Raw genomic sequence first — 19,150 nt, 5'->3', positions numbered from 1 at the left:
CATTTGTGCAGCCTATGCTAATTATTAACAGCCGTAGTAATAATCATTATCATTAACGCTTATCGTTATCATTATAGTACAGTTTAATTATAGATATTATTGTCGCTGCTGTTTGAGCACTCTTGATAGCACATGTGCTCTCTCAGTCCTGGGAGAAGCTTCTGGCAAAAGACCTGTTTCATAGACGATGCTTTGGCCAGGTGCAGAGAGGACTGAGCATGGGGACCGGGGTGGAAGATGCCACTTGCAGAATAGATACATAGATGGACTACGGTGGCAGGCTCACCACCACCCCCCATTCACTTCCCCCACCACCATATCCCTGATGCCTTCTGGTGATGTGTCAGGGAAGCACATGTACCCATTTTCCCAGGCCAGTTCCTGGCGCAGCTCCCAGGCTAATTGCTGGAATTCTTGTCTGGGCCTCATGCTGCCTCCCTGGTCCTCCCACTGATGCCTCTGCAGGGTAGCCCCACTGCTCAGCCTTAGTAGGGCCTCCTTTAGAACCTCCTGAAGGGTGATCCCTGCATGTCTCCAAGGCCTAGAGAGGGGAACCCAGGACACTTTGAGGACAAGGAACCTATGTGTGTTCCTGTGCTTCAGTCTCGAGATGGAGTCAGGTGCCATGGAACTGCTGTCATGAGCCCAAGCTAGAGGTTGAAGAGCCTCCCTGAGATTCCCTAGGATTCGACACAAGGAAAGAGGGTGCAGCAGCCATGGCCCCTACCCGGAGCCTGAGAGCCCCTTGTGTGAGTTACAAGGCAGCTCCTCCTCCTATCTGGGAATTTCATGCTCCCACAGTATCCTCAGGTACCCTGTGGATCAGCAGAGAGATACTCCTCAGCACTGCTGCCTCTCTGGCTGGGCCCAGCCCCCCCCCCCCCCATCTCTGAGGTTTCTGTGGTTGTCCCTAGAACTGAGTTAGGTATCCCAATGGGGCAATAGGCCTGCATCTAGGAAACCTAGCAGAGCATTTGGCCCTGAGAGTAAAACTCCAGTTATGCTTCTGGTGGTTCATTTCTTTGCCTTGTCAGAACCCCATCCACAGGGAGATCAGGGACATTTTGATGTCTGCATGGCCTTGGGGAATAAGATCACTTTGAAGTCATGAAAGCATCTTCTGGTCCTTCTTGTTGGAGATCCCCCAAAGAAGAATCTAGCAGGTGGCACCATCCTGCACTTTCTGAACAAGCACTTTAGCCCCAAGTCATTTTTCCAGGACCCTGGACCCACTTTTAGCCAAAACTGACAGGACTTATCCTGATCCCCAAGACCTGCCAGCAGAAAGTCCTGCCTTGCTTGCAGATCAGCTCTGAGAGAGCCTATACACAGGGCCATTCCCTCACAGGAAAAGAAGGGTCAGTTCCTGAAGGTGGAGAAAACTTTTGTATGCATTACAGCCTCAGTCAGGTGATCCAGGGCTCAGAGAGAGTGGGGGCAAGGTCTGGAGGAACAGCTGCTCCATGACCCCCATGGGTGGCTCCAGCCCCAGGGCTGCTGGCTCTGCTCATGACCTCTGGGTCATGCCTCTGGCTCCAGAGCCCACTTGGCTTTGCCCTGTACACGGCACAAGCTCAGTCCTGGCTCACTGTGTGGTCAGCTTTTGGCCTCTTGCTCGTCCCTGATGAGCAGCACTGGTTTGGGGGTTGCCTTTGGCAGCCACCCTGGACTCTGGCCCTGAGGCCCATACATTGGCCCATCATCAGAACTATTCCCAAGTGGTCATACCCTGGTCCCAGGCCCCAGGTATAAGCCAGCGTTGGGGACTGAGATGGGTTGTACCTCGACACAGGGATTTCGCCGGCACTTGGGAAACAGTTACTTCTGGGAATTTGGGGGCCCCCATTCCCCTGCCCAGCCTCACCACTCCCCCCTTGCCAGGTGACCTTGATGAAGCAGATGAGGGAAGAGCAGCAGCGGCGGAGGCTGGTGGAGACCAAACGAAACCGAGAGATTGCGCAGCTCAAGAAGGAGCAGCGGCGACAGGAGGTGAGGGGTCCCTGGGACCCTGACCAGGTTCTGGGGTGTGCCTGATATCCAGTGCTGCAGGGCAAAGGGTAGCTGTTTGGTCCTGCTTAGAAGAGGGACTTGGGGTACACCTTACATCCCACATTCCACAATCAGACCAGCAGTGCACAGCCCCTATAGGGAATGTCCCTCAGAGAGGGGGGCAGAGTCTGAGTCCCCTTTCCGAATGGGGTGGGCTGCCTAAGTCTCAGCCCTGCTCCTTCCCCCACCTTAGTTTCAGATCCGAGCTCTGGAGTCCCAAAAGCGGCAGCAGGAAATGGTGCTAAGGAGGAAAACGCAAGAGGTAAGCGAGCCCCTGCTATATCCCAAAGCCTCAGACATGGCCCCTACTCCCACAGACTGCACTTTGTGGGTCACCAGGACCAAAAAGGCCACCTCATAGGGACCCCCTGACACTTTCCGGGTCCTGGACTCTGCTCTTGCTTTTCCTTGCTGAGGATGGCCCCCACCTCCACCTACTCAAAACACTTTCCTTGGCACCCAGGTAACCGCTCTGAGGCGTCTGGCCAAGCCCATGTCTGAGCGGGTGGCAGGGCGCGTAGGGCCAAAGCCCCCAATGCTGGACTCAGGGGCTGAGGTGTCAGCCAGCACTACCTCGTCTGAGGCCGAGTCAGGGGCTCGCTCCGTCTCCAGCATCGTGAAACAGTGGAACCGCAAGATCAACCACTTCTTGGGGGACCACCCTGCGCCCACTGTCAATGGAACTCGCCCTGCCAGGTGAGATAGAAATCCTGGGCCAGGACCCCGGAGAAAGAGGGGTGGTGGGCAGCAGCTCGGGTTGCTGGGGACTCTTGGAGACACGGAGGCTGAGCACAGGTTTGTTCCATCTTATCTCCAGAAAGAAGTTCCAGAAGAAGGGCGTTAGCCAGAGCTTCAGCAAGGCAGCCCGGCTCAAGTGGCAGTCCCTGGAGCGGCGGATCATAGGCATCGTTATGCAGAGAATGACCATTGTGAACCTGGAGGCTGACATGGAGCGGCTCATCAAGGTGAGTGATGGCCCTTGGGCTCGAAGTGCTCCTGCCCAGGTCCCCTGTGTGCTTCAACCCTGGCCACTCTGGCTTTGCTCCTTTGTCCTGCTTCAGAACCCAATTGGACAAGTGGAGGTAGGGAACAGGGCTGGACAGCACCCTGAGGCCATTGCTCTCTCTCCCCCAGAAAAGGGAGGAGCTGTTCCTCCTGCAGGAGGCACTGCGGAGGAAGCGAGAGCGGCTGCAGGCTGAGAGCCCCGAGGAGGAGAAGGGGCTGCAGGAGTTGGCGGAGGAGATCGAGGTGTTGGCGGCCAACATTGACTACATCAACGACAGCATCACCGACTGTCAGGCCACCATTGTGCAGCTGGAGGAGACTAAGGTGCCCGCAAGAACCTGCAGAGGTAGCATGGGGTGGTGCTGGATGGTGCAGAGCCCCTCCCTGACCAGGTGTACCCCCTGCTTCTCCATCTTAGGAGGAGCTGGACTCCACAGATACCTCGGTGGTCATCAGCTCCTGTTCACTGGCTGAAGCCCGTCTTCTGCTGGACAACTTCCTCAAAGCGTCTATTGACAAGGTGGGTGGGTGGAGGCTTCCATAATAGGGCCGCTTATAGGCTAAAGCAAGCTGCTTCCTGCTGGCTGTGGATCTCAAGGCTGTACACTGGGGTGACAGCAGCACCCTTGTAACTGGCTGAATGGCTTTAAGGGGATGATATATGCCTTGGGGCTTGGCCTAGCACCAGTTCACTGTGGGGCCCCTGCATGTCTCTCCAAGCCCAGGAAACAGGGCTGTTTAAATCTCTGAAAGGGGAGGCAGAATGTGAGAGTGTGGACTAGAGAGATGATACAGTGGGGATGTGCTTGCCTTGAGTAAGACTGACCCGAGTTTGGGAACCCCCTATGATTCCCTGAACACTACTAGTAGTGTCCTCTAAACAGAGCTAGTAGTAACCTCAGAGCACTTCTGGGTGTGGCCCCAAAACAAGGGAGGCTCCAAGAGCTAACCAGACAGTCTCCCCAGGAAGGTCGTACTACTGTCCTGTGTTCCTAGCATCCAGCTGGCAGCCAGCCCTGCTTTCTCCTCCTGGGTTTTTGGGGACATGTGGCCCCACAGCATATCGGGTGTCTATGACCCTGAAAAGAGTTGGAGACTCCCTCTTTGTTGCTATCTGGGTCCCTTTAGTCCTTTAAGGGCAGATTTGGGGCTGCAGGTCCTCTAGGACAAGGCTAAATACTAGGGGTCCACTATCTGGGTGGACAAGCTACTCCCTTGGCTGTGGACTGCTGTGTTCAGGGCTTCCCCTAAAGACCCTGCTGGACTTCATCACTTCTGCAAAGGCTTGTCTCCACACAGCCCCAACATGTGAATGTAGGGGCACATGGCTCAGCCTAGAACATAGAGCATGTTCCCAGCTGAGGTGTCTGAGGGCAGTCAAGAGGCCCGTAATGGGTAGAGGTAAAGTCCCAGAGTTAGTGGGGGCCTTTCCAGGCATCCTGTTGGAGCAGGTTTTATGAGAGCAGAAATGGAAGACCCACAGTCTGAAGCCAGGAAGGGTGACTCTGGCCTTGCCCCCTGCTCTCAGGGATTGCAGGTAGCCCAGAAGGAGGCTCAGATCCGGCTGCTGGAGGGTCGCCTGAGGCAGACAGACCTCGCTGGTGCCTCCCAGAACCACCTGCTGCTGGACGCCCTGCGGGAAAAAGCCGAGACAAACCCTGAGCTCCAGGCCCTCCTCTACAACGTGCAACAGGGTATGTGTGGGCACAGGGTGTGTGCATGTGGAGCACATGTGTGGGTGTGGACATGTGTGTACAAGGAAGAATGTATGTGAAGCACATGAGTGCACATGTGCAGGTGAATGTGTATGCATGTGGTATGGATATGAACATGGGGTACAGATGTACAAGGTGTGAGTATGCATTGTGGAACCATGTACACTGGTACCGGTATATATGAGTGGGTGTATGCAGGTGTGCACAAGTGAGGGTATACATGGTTGTGCATGTACATGGTGTGAGTGTACTTGGGTATGGCTGTACACGTGGGTGTGGGTATACATATAGGTGCGGTGTGCTTGGGTGTAAGCATGGTGCAGTGCTTGCAGGGTGTAGGGTGCAGGCATGCTGCCCTTATATACCTTCTTCTCCCTGCCTTCCACCCTGGGAGATCTTACTTCCTAGACCTCTCAGAAGCTGGGGCTGATCCCAGGGTTGGGTAGTCAAGAAGCTGTCTTCTTTATTTGCTCACTGCTCTACATTGCCCTCCTTCCTGCAGAGAATGGCTATGCCAGCACAGATGAGGAAATCTCTGAGTTCTCAGAGGGCAGGTGAGAATTTGATCCATAGCAGGTAGCAGGGGCTGGGGTTGTGGGTGTCAGGTCCACAGGGCTGACCAGGATTTGGGGACCCCTTAGAACTCCCAAAGCACAGACTATGGGGATCCTGACACTTGCTTTTTCCTTAGCTTCTCTCAGTCGTTCACCATGAAAGGCTCCACTAGCCATGATGATTTCAAGTTCAAGGTGAGCTCTCCAGATGTGTGTCTGTGCCCCACCCTCTGCTCTGTACCCACCCCCATCTGGAATGTGGGTTCAGGAAAGGCTCTCACCTGGAGTTGGAGTGGACCAAGCAGGAAAAGTTGGTGTGTTCTGTGCTTTCCTGTTCCAATAAGAACCATTTCCACTGCTTCAGACTCCCAGAAGTCTTGAGAGCATCTCTGGGGCATGTCGGGTAGGGGTTCCTTCCACTGCTAACCCTGTTTGACCAGAGGGATTTTTCTGTCCTTTGAAGTTCTGCATCTACCCACCCCATTGCATATGGGTGGGGCCCAGCACAGACATTTGTTTCTTTTCAGGGGGAGCCCCGGCTGTCAGCACAAATGAAGGCAGTGTCTGCCGAGTGTCTGGGACCTCCGCTGGACATCTCCACCAAGAACATCACCAAGTCCCTGGCCTCCCTTGTGGAGATCAAAGAGGATGCGGTGGGCTTCCCTATGCGAGACCCCTACTACCGGGACAAGGTCTCCCGCACCATCAGCCTGCCCACTCGAGGGAACACCTTGTAAGAGAGCACTGCCTGCAGGGCTGATAGTGGTGGGATTGGTAGGGTATGGTAGAGGTTTGATGGGCATGGCAGGAGCTGGGTATGATGGTTTGGGGGGAGCAGTGGGTTGGGTATACTAGAGGGTGGCAGGGGCTAGTTATGATAAGTTGAGGTGGAGCCATGAGCGGGTCGTAATAGGGGGGAAGAGGCTCAACAAGAGTGGGTTGCACCTCATTACTTCCTCTGCTACAGCCCTCGCCAGTCCCGAGGTGCAGACAAATCTCCACTGACTCGCCGGAAGTCCTACGACCGAGGGCAGCCCATTAGGTGAGAGCAAATTCTGGAATATGGCCTAGGCCTCGAGGATGTCCATTCTGCTCTGCAGTATTTCCTGTTACTGTTTCTTTCCCACTGTCAGCTAGAGGGTTAGAGGACCTTCTTTGGAAGCACCATGAGCTTGGGGAGCTATGCCTGTGACCCTAGATGTGTGACCAGCCAGGGCTCTGCAGTGATGGGAACTGGGGGCCGGGACTACCTGGGGCAGTATGTGGCAGCTTCCAGAGGTGCTGGGGGACAATGTAAAGCTTGTTCTCCAGTCCTTTGAACCTTCTTCTCCATCCAGCTAGAGTCTTTAAATCCTTGCCATGTGAGATGAGAGGAGTGTAGATGCTTATGTTTGGGGGTCACACCCAGCTGTACCAAGGGCTCATTCCTGCCAGTTTCAGGAGATATGTGGTCCCAAGGATCAAACCCTGGTTCCCGACTGTACTATCTTTTGGTCCCAGGAGCACTGATGTTTAGAGAAACCAGGTAGACCCCTCAGTGCCTCCATGGGCCACACACAAGTTTCTGGGCCACACACACATTATAGTGTCTTGGGAGCAGCCCAGGATACTCTGCTGAGGAAGAGCCAGGCTCTGAGGACTTGAAGTGGGGACACTGGTAGAAGAAAGGACTTGCTCAAGCCCTAGAGACCAGGCACTTGACAGCTGTGTGTTTTAGACTCCTGAGATTCAAGAATATGATGCAGAAACTGAGGATTTAGTGCAACTCACAGAACTGCCCAATGGAAAATGAGGTAGAACCTTCTGAAAAGTTTCCAGAGAGGCGAACCTGGTGGTTTCTGAGCCGGACACATGCCATCACGTCTCTATATGTTCTTGGAGGTGGCTCTGTCCTGTCCTGGACATCACAGTAAACATTGGGCCGGGGCTTGAACCTTTGGCCCGGGCTAGGACAGAACCAGCATAGGCACCTTTTAGCCTCAGCTTATGTAGTGTTTAATGTTTAGTGACTTCACACACATCCCTATTGAAAGTGAATCCCTGTCAAAAACACCTGCCTTAATAGCTACTCCTCACTCCCACGAACACTTGGCACTCACCCACTGCCACATTCTTCTCCCCATGTTTTCTCCACAAGGCACAGCCTAACCTCTGGAACTCACAACCCTGATCAGGGACCATCTTAATCAGTGAGGTCCTCAAAATGCACAAAAATGTAGAGAAAAGGGGCCAGAGAGGTAGCAGAGTAGGTGAGGCATTTGTGTTGCACACAACCAACCTGGGTTCAATCCCCGTCACCCCTTATGGTCCCCTGAGCAGATTAGGCATGATTCCTAAGCTCAGAGCCAGGATTAAGCCCTCAGCAAGTTGGGTGTGGCTGCCAAACCAAAATTAATGGCAGTTTTTAAAACATGCACATTAATCAAGAGGTGGAGTCCCAGGGCATTACTACAGATCTCAAATGAGGGAGTCAGGGCTTCGGGCAAGCGCAGCCACTCATAGTGCTGCTCTATCTGACTCTCTAGGTCCACAGACGTGGGATTTACACCCCCCTCATCCCCTCCCACTCGGCCCCGAAATGACCGCAACGTTTTCTCTCGGCTCACCAGCAACCAGAGCCCAGGGTCTGCGCTGGACAAGTAAGAGCGGCGGGGTGGGGCAGAGTGGGAGAGCTCACCTTGACCAGTCCTGCCTGGACTGGGCGACTGAGCGCACCCAGTGTGTTGCATGGTCTGTCCACAAGACCCAAGCCTGTATCCTGTTGTCTGCTCTTTGTGTCCCTGAGCTCATGTGCCCCTCTGGACAGGGCAAGGAATAATCACCAGGAAGGGGCCAAAAGTGGACTGTGTTGGTGAGGGGATGTGTCTCATAGGCCAGGACCCCAAGAGGGCTTTGTAAAGGATCCCTGGCTCAGAAAGCCATAATGTTATAGTTGGGAACATAGCTGTTTCCCATAAGCTCCCTGGCTCCTAGGACCCTCCTGGCAGCCCCTCTGAAAGTGCTCACTCATGGCTTCAGGCTCCTGAGAAGCAAGACCCTCCCTCTCACCCACACATAGACTAGCCTTACTCTTGCCCAGAATACACGCAGTAGAGGATGCCAGCTAAGTGCCATCCTATCCTTGAGGGGTTGCTCAGGCCAGCTTGTGAGTTTATGTGGAAATTCTGACTTAGCCATGAGGCTTGTCAGGACTTGTCCACATGCACAGGAAGGTAGCACAGAGGGACTGGGGGCACCAGCCTCTAAAGCCATAGGAGGTGCTTTCTCTTCTACCTGCCCACCTCCCCACCCTCTCTAACATTCTCTGGGATCACTGAGTGGGGTCAGTGCCATCCCTGAGGGGTGTCTAGGCTTCAGAGAGCTCATCCTGAAGCCCCACCACAGAAACACCCCTTCCTGGATCTGTCCTGGCCCTTCCCCCCAAAAGGCTCAGGGAGGAATGGGACAAGGGTATTCTGACCATGTCAGCCTGGTGGTCTTCCTGGCCCTAGGCCTATTTGTACTCTGGGCTTCAGTGCCTCTATAGGAGCAGCCCAGAGGTTGGTGGCACGGACATGGGAACCACAGGGTCTGGCGATGCTAGAGACACTTGGGGAGGAGTGAGCGGCAGGTAGAGAGGCCAGTGCTGGGCAGCAGATGGTCAGGATATCCTCCTGGAGTGCAGGGCTGGTGCTCCATGTCTCCTCCACTCCCTCTTGGCGGCCCGCTCCTGGGATGTCCACAGCTCCCAGATCAACCTGTCCCTCCTTCTGCTCTCCCTGAGTACCCCACCTTCTGCTTCCCTTTGCTCCCAAGAGAATAACCTTCCCTCTGACCTGCCTCTGCTGCCTCCTGCTTCCCCGTGGCCCCCTCTCGCCCCCTAATCCAGCTAATTTTCTGCCCTCCCAGGTCTGATGACAGCGACTCCTCTTTGTCGGAGGTCCTGAGGTACACACAGAATGTCTCTCGCGTGTGCGCCCCTACCGTTTTCTTTGCTCTCTGCCCCCCCTTCCTGCCTGCACCCAACCCTCAGCATGCCACCCCCCCTTCTCCCCACATCCCTCCCAGCCTCTCCTCATCTATCAGGGCTGCTGCATGGCCTCGGACTATGTCAGGTCGCTGGAGTAGGGCCTTTGGAGTGTGCGGCTGCTTGTCACAGCACCTTGGGGGTGTGCGGCTGCCTCTTCTTCCCATCACAGGCGTGCATGGGGATTCTGGGGGGTAGCTCAGACTCCAGCCAGTGGCGCTAAAGAATCTCCTTTCCCCAAACACTCAGCACAGCCCCTCTCTCTCCCTATATTACCTGCCTGAACATATGACCCTCCTGATTGACCCTCCATCCACAGGAGCAGGGCCGCTCCCACTTCCTTGTACACAGTCGCCCCTGGTTTCTCCTGTTTTTATGGCCATACCCTAGCCTGAAGGAGGCTGTTTATGCCTGTCTGGAAGCTAGGGAGCTACAGTGGGGCATACGGGGTCTGCATATGAGGAAAGGCAGAAAACTTGGCACAGCACGGTAGACCTGGGGGCCCTAGACCCCCAGGAAAAGCTCCTTATCTATGAGCTAGGGAGTCCTGGGTGCTCACCTGGTCAGGGCACCTCATTTCCACAGGGCCCATAGGTGTCAGGGAAGGGGTTCAGGCCCCTTGAATAAGGGATAGTCACAGTCTGACCATGTGGCACAAAAGGGACTTGTGGGTAGGTATGTTTTTGGGGTGTGTGTGTGTGTGTGTGTGTGTGTGTGTGTGTGTGTGTGTGAGAGAGAGAGAGAGAGAGAGAGAGAGAGAGAGAGAGAGAGAGAGAGAGAGAGAGAGAGAAAGAGAGAGAGAGATCCTGTGTAGGTGTGAGTGTAAGAGTGTGAGCATGTCTGAGTCTGGCTTTGTGTGTGATATATGTGCATATGTGTAGCTGCCTGGGAGAGAGTGGAGAAAGATAGAAGCTGAGTATCTTTTATTCCAGTCTGCTGGTGGGGTGGGGTGAGTCCGAGACAGAGATAGATGTAATTCTATCTAGACAGGCCAGACAGGGCTGGGGGAGACCTATAGGTCTGGGCTTTGAGAGAAAATAGGGATAGAGACAGAGCCAGCAGTATCTCGTTGATGCTTTATTTCCAGGCAAAACCAACGGGCCCCCAATGGGCTGGTAGGCTCTGATCCATCCTTCCCTGCACCCCCACTTCAACTGTCAGTTTTGTTTGTTTGTTTGTTTGTTTGTTTTTTGTTTTTTTTGTTTGTTTGTTTGTTTGTTTGGGTCACACCTGGCAGCGCTCAGGGATTACTCCTGGCTCTGTGCTCAGAAATCACTCCTGGCTGGTTCAGAGGGCCATATGGGATGCTGGGATTTGAACCACCATCTGTCCTGGATTAGCTGCATGCAAGGCAAACGCCTTACCGCTGTACTATCTCTCCAGCTCTTCAAAAATTTCTTTTTATACCCCCACACCTTTGTCCATTACAGGGGCATGTCTAAGGGGCATGTTCATGTCCAATTCCAAGGTTGTGTCCAGGGGGCATGTCTAGGTCCAATTACCGTTACATCAATACATATAGATGAGTGTTTTCGAGTATGTGGAACGATGGTTGTGTGTGTATTTGAGTCTGTACACTTACATGAGTGTGAGAGTATATGGAAGTATGATGATGTGAGTTGTGTGTGCATACATATGTGTGCTCATGTGAGCATGGATGCGTGATTATTGTGTGAGAGCATGTGTGAGTGTTATGAGTGATTATATGAATTGTATATGCACATGCATGCATATGTGAGCATGGATGGGTGATTAACAAGCTGCATGTGCCTGGTTATGTGGGCTTCTGTGAGCGTGGTTGGGTGATTATTGTGAGGGAGTATGCATGTAAATCATGTACGTGTGTTGGGAACCCCTCAGCAGTCACAAGCATGCCAAGACAGGCTCTTTCCCCCAGCCCCTAAGCCTCAGCAGGGGTAACGTGATGTTGGAAGCTGTGGGGGTCCAGTTTGTTGTCTGGGGGACTCAGATTAGGCAAGTTTAGGGCCTGGCTCCATGTGACTGACCAGACCTGAGGCAGCCACCAAGCTGCTAGCTGGGACTGCAGCCCAGACCTGGTAGACTCGGATGGGCATCTGTGGAGGTGCCCTTGTAGGATCCCAGTCCCCTCTTAGCTCATCACCACCACCCCACCTCTTGTGCCACTGCTGCCTGACCCTGCCCTCACTGACAGCTGCTTCTCTCTCTCTCCTGGAAAGGGGCATCATATCCCCTGTTGGAGGAGCCAAAGGTGCCCGCACAGCCCCACTGCAGTGTGTCTCAGTGGCCGAGGGCCACAGCAAGCCCATCCTCTGCCTGGACGCCACTGATGAGCTGCTCTTCACAGGGTCCAAAGGTGGGTACTAGGGCTGCCATGGGTCTCCTGGCCATTGGCTCTTCCCCCAGGGTTGAGAAAGGAGCCCTCCCTCCAACTTCATGCCTTGCCTCTGCCTCCTGATCTCCTGATGCAGGGACCAGGACAGCCAGGGTCTATGCGGCTTTGTTCGAGTAGTGCAGGCCAATGCTCTCTCCTGCACACATGCTCACTCTCATCTGCATGCTCAGACATAAAATGCAGAGCATTCGGGCCGGAGAGATAGCACAGTGGCTTTTGCCTTGCAAGCAGCCGATCCAGGACCAAAGGTGGTTGGTTCGAATCCCGGTGTCCCATATGGTCCCCTGTGCCTGCCAGGAGCTATTTCTGAGCAGACAGCCAGGAGTAACCCCTGAGCACTGCCGGGTGTGGCCCAAAAAAAAAAAAAAAAAGCAGAGCATTCATTTTCCTTATCTCAGACCTGGGATTCTGTTGGGTGAAGGGGGATGGCGCGTGTTCACACACACAGCCCCATAACCTAATGGTGCCTCTCCCCTCGGGTACTCCCCTTCTCGTACAGACCGTAGCTGCAAAATGTGGAACTTGGTGACAGGGCAGGAGATAGCAGCTCTGAAGGGTCACCCCAACAATGTGGTATCCATCAAGTACTGCAGCCACTCGGGGCTCGTGTTCTCCGTGTCCACCTCCTACATCAAGGTGTGGGACATCCGGGACTCAGCCAAATGCATTCGAACCCTCACGTGAGTCAGCCCTGCGGACTGAGTCATCCCCATAGACTGCGGATTCCCCCCACACATGTTTACCCAGCCACCACTCAGTACTGCCCCATGGGGCTCCATAACATGGATATGTGTCCATCCCAGCTACTGTTTGGACTTGTGTGCTTGCCAGTCACTGGTACAAGAGTCAATGGTGATTCTGTCTCTGTTTTTGATGCCTCACTTGGTGGCAGCTCTGAGCATCAAAATAGAGCTGTAGAGACAGGTTTGCTGTTGGTGTGTCAGAGCCAGGGACTGGAGGAGGTAGAGGGCACAAGGCTAATGGTGCCCCGACAGGTGTAGCGTTGCCTCTGACCTCTCAGGCATGGAGCCCCGCTTGAATAAACCTGTCTTCATTGCCGGCTCCTGGCTCCCACTTACATGTGAGCCGCAACCTGCCCCGTTCTTTGATCCTGGTGGGAGCAGACACCAAAGTTGTTGTTGGCTGTAGGGACAACCAGAGTTACAATAATTGTCAAATGACACTCGTCCCATGGGATCATCACAGGGTCAGGCCCTGATCCTGGGAGCTAGTATGGCCATGCGGCTTCTTGGTCAGCAGCAAGTACAAATGTGGTGCCAACTGGTTGGGATGGCCCCAACACACAAAAAAAGCCAACCATGTGGGGGTGGGAGAAAATCAATCCAGCAGGACCAGCGTTATAGCACAGCAGGGAGGGTGTTTGCCTTGTACTCGTCTGACCCAGATTCCATCCCCAGCATCCCATATTGTCCCCCAAGCCTAACGAATAATTTCTGAGTGCAGAACCAGGAATGACTCTTGAGCACTGCTGGGTATGGGCCACCCCCCCCAAAAAAAATTGGGCCAGACCTAGGGCCTAAATGTTTCTCTCTGACAATAGACTGAGTGAATCCTGCGAGCCCAGGGCCCAACTCCAGCCTATCTCTCCTTTCAAACCTGGGGCTGTGGACAATAAGGGTGGAGCTGGGGAACTGGAGGGAGGAGGTTTGGGGTGCCAAGACGGGTACTCTCCCTCATCCCTTCTCTATTGACCCAAGGCTTCCTGGAGCAGCTGCCTCTGCTCAGTAGATCAGGGAAATTTCCTGAAAGTAGTTCCTGGCCTGAGCTCTGCCTTACCTCCTCCTCACTGCAGGTCCTCAGGTCAGGTGATCTCAGGGGATGCTTGTGCGGCCACATCCACCCGGGTTATCACCACAGCCCCTGGGGAGCACCAGATCAACCAGATTGCCCTCAGCCCCTCAGGCACCATGCTCTATGCTGCCTCGGGCAATGCTGTCCGCATCTGGGAGCTCAGCAGGTCAGTAGGGTACTGGAGGTTTGAAGGGATGGGTCCAGCCTGTCTGCATCCCCTGTCACTCCTCGTCCCCCACACTTTGGAGCCTTTGTCCCCTTCCCTAGACTTGGGAAGCGTGTGAGACCAGGCCCAGAACTCCATATCACTTTGTGTCCCTTGGGGCTCTGCCCACCCACCCACCAGGTTCCAGCCCGTGGGCAAGCTGACTGGCCACATAGGGCCCGTGATGTGCCTGACGGTCACCCAGACAGCCACCCAACATGACCTGGTAGTGACCGGCTCCAAGGACCACTATGTGAAGGTACTGCGGCCTTCTGATCTCTGTCTCTCTGTCCAAGCCTTCTAGATGCTTCTTCTGTTCTGTCTTAGGAGCCACTTGGGAAAGGAGGAGATAATAGGGCCTGGGAGGGGCTTCTGGAGGTTCTGTCTGTGAAGACTACAGAGGGGGTAGCCTCTGAGGCAGGTCGGCCATGATTCAAATACCAAATCCCGAAAAGGGAGTGGGCCAAAGCACTGACAGTACAGTGGAGAGGGCACTTGTTTGCTTACCATGGACCAGATTTGATTCCCAGCATCCCCATAGGGTTCCCCCAAGCCCCACCTGGAGTGATCACATCAGGCAAGGCAGGAGTAAGCCCTGAGCACTGCCTAGATGGCCCCAAAACATAAACAAAAAGAAAAGAGAGAAAGAGTCCCCTACACACACACACACCCATGCAGGATGGTGACAGCGAGAGTGACCATGGTTGGGAGAGGCCCAGGACCAGTGCAAGTCACACTCATCCCGGGAAAGAGAATCACACAACCCAGCATTCAGGGGTTCCCATCTTCCCTCCAGGCCCCCCACTTCACGTGCTGGGACTGCTCTACCTGTTTTCCCTGCCCTGGCCTCCCAACTACTCACCTTCCCTGCCCCACAGATGTTCGAGCTGGGGGAATGTGTGACAGGCACCATAGGCCCCACCCACAATTTTGAGCCACCTCATTACGATGGCATCGAGTGTCTGGCCATCCAGGGGGACACGCTCTTCAGTGGCTCCCGGGACAACGGCATCAAGAAGTGGGACTTGGAGCAGCAAGAGCTGATCCAGGTACATGTGTGTTTATGTGTGTGTATCTGTGTCTGTGTCTGTGTGTCTGCATTGCATGTGTTTATGTCTGTGTGTGAGGAGTCGGGTCAGGGGACCCAGCACCACAAGAACTGAAGGCCAGGGTCCTTCCCTCCACCTTCTGTCCATGCCCTGCTGCACCTCCCTCACCCTCACTGGTCGCTCCACCTGCAGCAAATCCCCAACGCGCACAAGGATTGGGTGTGTGCCCTGGCCTTCGTGCCGGGCCGCCCCATGCTGCTGAGCGCCTGCCGGGCCGGCCTCCTCAAGGTCTGGAACGTGGACAACTTCACACCCATCGGGGAGATCAAAGGCCATGACAGTCCCATCAACGCTGCTTGCACCAACTCCAAGCACGTCTTCACCGCGTCCAGGTGGGTGCGGGGCAGGGCCAGCTGGGGAGTGGGGGCCCTCAGCCACCCCAGTGGCTCGGCTCCAGCGCAGACTCCCAGCCCTTGAGGGCCGCCCCGGGCACAGCTGGCTCTCATCCCTCTCCCTGCCCACTGCCCAGCCCCGAGCACTCAGCAGCTCTCTCTCCTCTTTCTTCTTCTTCCCGCCGTGCCCGCCCCCCTCTGCCTTTCCCCCTCTCTCCCCCACAGTGACTGCCGGGTCAAGGTGTGGAATTACGTGCCTGGACTTACCCCCTGCCTTCCGCGCCGAGTCCTGGCCATAAAGGGCCGAGCCACCACTCTGCCCTGACCCCGCCCCCTCACTCTCCCCTCTTTCCTTCTCCCTCTCTTTCTCCACTTCGATCTGAGCTGCTTCTTCACGGTACGAGACTATTTTACTCTCCCTGCCTGTCACCCTGTGCCCCCACCCCACATTGCCTTGGCCCCTCTCTTCCTCCCTCTTCCAAGCATGCGCTGTGGACAACCCTTTCGCCACCCCACAGTGGGTACCAGGTTCACAGAAGCAGAGGGGGATGAAGCAGGCCAGGAAGAGCCCATCCTGAGTCTCCTCTTGGCCCCCCTTACCCTGCACCCCCAGGGAGCTTGGGGAGTCAAGCCTGACCCTTCCTTTGGGCAGTGGTGGGCAGGCGCTAGCCAGGCCCACCCTGAGTGCTGACCGCCCCATCCTCCGTCTCTCCACCACAGTGACTTGACTGTGAAGCTCTGGAGTGGACGGCGGTTACCCGGGGCCCAGGAGTGACCACCTTCACCCGGCGGCCCCACAGCACAGCAGGGAAGTTGTGGCCGTCTGGGGACAGGGTGTGGGTCTGGGGGGGGCTCACCCCTCTCTCATTCCTTGCCCTCAGCCCCCCAAGCCTGTCCCCACACACACCACCTGCCTCCCAGAGAGAGTGAGGTGGGAGAGGAATTAAGCTGTGAAGCCACAGGGCTTAGAACCTTTATTTCTCCCCTCAGCCCTTGGCCTGCACCCGCCCTGAGTTGCCTGGCCCCTCCCCAGGCCCCTGCACCTGTCTCTGAGCCCCACAAGCTAGTCCTCAGGTAACCATGGAAACCAGGTGCCGGCCCTTTGCCCACAGCAGCTGTGCTGGGAAACGCTCCAGAACCCTCTTCCACTTATTTATTTTTTTTTTTATTTCCGTTTTTCACTGTTGCCGCCTGGACATGGACTTGAAGTTTCTCCTCCCCAAGTTCTCTTGGAGGCCTGGGAATCCCAAAGGGACCTCTCCACAACCCCAGGCCCCCTGCTGGGTGCTCTGCCGAGGAGGGTCGGGCCTTGTGCACCCCCGGAGGGCAGTGCTAGCCTGTCCCAGCCTCACGGGGCCCTTTCCACATGCCTCCCCACCCACCTCTCGGCCTGATGCTTCGGTGCCTTCCTCCCTGCTGCCGGGCAGCCTTACAGCCGCTGTGCCCGCGCCCCATGCGTGTCTCCTCACCCGCTGCTCCCCAGATAGGCATCTCACAACCAAACACAGGGACCCGCTCAGAAGCCACTCCTAGAACTTGGGAAGCTTCTGGGGAGGAGCCGATAATACTCATGGAAACACCGACTTCCTTCGACTCCGGATGTGAACTCAGCAACTCGGACATTACAGGAAGGGCCTGTTGAAGGGGCCTCCCCCAATTCTGGGTTTAAACCAGCCCACACTTGTTCTTCGTTGATCCCATCTTGTGCTTCCTGCAGCCTCAGTCTTCCTGAGGCTCATGAACCCCAATTCCCTTCAGAAGACTTTGAGACTTTGTGACTCAGTTGCTGGCCTTGTTGAGGGCCAGTGTCCCAGGCAGCAGGGTCCGAGGTGGCTGCAAGAGGTGCCCCCAGAAATGTATAAACTTGCTGAGTTTGGAGCTTGGGGTCTGGAGCTGCCACTGACATGAGGAACGGGGTCCCAGGGGCCGGTGTCAGAGCCTGTCATGGAGCACAGACTGTTTTTATGATAGATGGAATGCCCTTCCTACCCCTATTGCTCACCTGCCTCTCCCTGACCTAAACAGAAGCATGGAGCACCCTGTGAGAAAGCTTCCCCTCTGCATGGCCGTCCTTGCCCTGAGGCATCCCCATTCAGCCCCAATCCTCAGTGCTCCCTGGTAATCCCCATCTGCTCTCCACCGTCAGCTCTGGCTTAGCTACCTCACAGCAGGAAGCCCTTGACTCTGAACTTGAAGGCTTCTCAGAGCCCTGCACACTTCCCAGGTTTGGGGAGGTTCCCCTCTTTCAGGGACGCCCAAGAAACCTAGTCAGGGGCAGGGTCCCCAAATCCCCCTAGTTGCACAAGTCCCTGAAATGCTGGAAGCACAAATTGGTTGTGATCCAAGCACAAGAACCCCAAGCTAGAGGTACAGAATGGACTGATTGTGCCTGGCTCAGATCAGACCTGGGCCCTGGCTGGCCCCTCTCCAAAAGAAACAGCCTTTCTAGAACCCATGGGTTCCAGTTTGGTGAACCCCAGTTCCTGCCTCCCTGCATTACCCCAGCTCTGACCTGGCCCCTGAGGACTCTGGCCTTGCCACTTACCCAGGGCTGTGCCCCCTGAGCTGGCAGAACAGGCAGCCATGGGGTCAGTGCACCTGCCCACCCTTGACTGGTACCACACCCACCTGGGCTTGGTGTATTCATGCGGGCTGGGCCTGTGGGCGAGAGTGGAGTGATTTCCCACGGGGTGGCCCAGCTGTGGCATCTGCCCCTTTGCCATCCCAAACAAAAGGCTGTGTGCTGTTCCCAGTGGTTTGGCATCATCCCCTAGGCTGGCCCTCTCCCCACAATTCCAGATCCTTCCCGGCCCTCCTCCGAATAAGAACAGACACAGGAAAGTTTGGGGTTTTTTTGCTGGCCTCTGTTGGGCCCATCATTCCATCCCAGTCCAGTCCTTTGGGGACGTCAGTTTGTGTGTAGAGACCCTACAGGATGAGGGACCTGACCCTACCCACTAAGCTTGTCTACCCTGGCCAGGCAGCAGTGTACATACATTTTGTACCTGCCAACTGCTGTATATACTGTATGAAAGTTGTCTCCTCCCGCTGTACAGTTCTGATCCAGGATGTGTGAGTCCTAAGACATTCTCATCAATGAAACCCAAGTTTTGTGGTCTGTATGGCTCTGGTGGCAGCCTGGGGTGGGCAGTGGGACCTAGAAGGCAGGGTGCAGGCCTTATGGGCATTTCCTACTTGGTAGGCTTGGGGCCTGTTTATTGAGGAGGTACTGTTGGGGGCTGCATTTTTGTTTGTTTGGTTTTGGGTCACACCCAGCAGTGCTCAGGGGTTACTCCTGACTCTACTCAGAAGTTGCTCCTAGCAGGCTCAGGGGACCATCTGGGATGCCGGGATTCGAACCACCGTCATTCCTGTTTTGGCTGCATGCAAGGCAAATGCCTTACTGTTGTGCTATTACTCTGGCTCCGGGGCTGCGGTTTTCTCTAAGACTGTCAGCTGGGGCCGGGCGGTGGCGCTAAAGGTAAGGTGCCTGCCTTGCCTGCGCTAGCCTTGGATGGACCGCGGTTCGATCCCCCGGTGTCCCATATGGTCCCCCAAGCCAGGGGCAACTTCCGAGCACATAGCCAGGAGTAACCCCTGAGCGTTACCGGGTGTGGCCCAAAAACCAAAAAAAAAAAAAAAAAAAAAAAAAGACTGTCAGCTGTCTTCCAGGCTGGTACATGCATGGAGGAGCACACTGGCACTGCCTGGACACTAGCCAAGTTCCAAGCACTGACCCTGGCCAGCTGGTAGGGCCTCCTTTTCTGAAACAAGAAAATTCTCCATAAGGTTTGACTAGCTTGAGATTTTAGCTGAGGAAGGATTGACTGAGATTTGAAACTAGACCCACCTGCCTTCTTCAAGTCTGCTGTACCGATGTGACTCTTCCTCTTACCACTTGGAAGACAGAAATATTAAAACTTCTTTAGGACTAGAGTGGTAGAACAGCAGGTAGGGCACTTGCCTTGCCTGCAGCTGACTTAAGTTTT

The 19,150-nt window shown here is 55.2% G+C and overlaps 1 protein-coding gene across 7 annotated transcripts in view; it reads left to right on the top strand.

Moving 5' to 3' along the window:
• KIF21B (kinesin family member 21B) overlaps positions 1–18,263 on the top strand; it is a 42,537-nt gene extending 24,274 nt beyond the window's left edge. For 2 of the 7 annotated variants that reach the window (XM_049770575.1, XM_049770574.1), the window contains exons 16-36: positions 1,882–1,989; positions 2,243–2,311; positions 2,513–2,745; positions 2,867–3,014; positions 3,184–3,378; positions 3,473–3,574; positions 4,583–4,748; positions 5,272–5,323; positions 5,461–5,518; positions 5,851–6,056; positions 6,291–6,365; positions 7,849–7,962; positions 9,212–9,250; positions 11,528–11,664; positions 12,203–12,383; positions 13,517–13,681; positions 13,862–13,979; positions 14,599–14,769; positions 14,962–15,161; positions 15,387–15,558; positions 15,882–16,021. In XM_049770575.1, the coding sequence (XP_049626532.1) occupies positions 1,882–1,989; positions 2,243–2,311; positions 2,513–2,745; positions 2,867–3,014; positions 3,184–3,378; positions 3,473–3,574; positions 4,583–4,748; positions 5,272–5,323; positions 5,461–5,518; positions 5,851–6,056; positions 6,291–6,365; positions 7,849–7,962; positions 9,212–9,250; positions 11,528–11,664; positions 12,203–12,383; positions 13,517–13,681; positions 13,862–13,979; positions 14,599–14,769; positions 14,962–15,161; positions 15,387–15,486 (2,637 nt within the window). In that variant the 3' untranslated portion in view covers positions 15,487–15,558; positions 15,882–16,021. Of the gene's footprint in view, positions 1–1,881; positions 1,990–2,242; positions 2,312–2,512; positions 2,746–2,866; positions 3,015–3,183; positions 3,379–3,472; positions 3,575–4,582; positions 4,749–5,271; positions 5,324–5,460; positions 5,519–5,850; positions 6,057–6,290; positions 6,366–7,848; positions 7,963–9,211; positions 9,251–11,527; positions 11,665–12,202; positions 12,384–13,516; positions 13,682–13,861; positions 13,980–14,598; positions 14,770–14,961; positions 15,162–15,386; positions 15,559–15,881 lie in introns of all 7 variants that reach the window. The other 5 variants (XM_049770579.1, XM_049770578.1, XM_049770577.1 and 2 more) reach the window with 3 other exon arrangements.
• The last annotated feature ends 887 nt before the right edge of the window (positions 18,264–19,150 follow it).

The sequence above is a fragment of the Suncus etruscus genome, chromosome 3, assembly GCF_024139225.1.
Source record: "Suncus etruscus isolate mSunEtr1 chromosome 3, mSunEtr1.pri.cur, whole genome shotgun sequence".
In the NCBI taxonomy this organism is placed as follows: domain Eukaryota; kingdom Metazoa; phylum Chordata; class Mammalia; order Eulipotyphla; family Soricidae; genus Suncus; species Suncus etruscus.
Note: the sequence above shows the minus strand (reverse complement) of the source record. Positions and strands in the feature narration are given on the sequence as shown.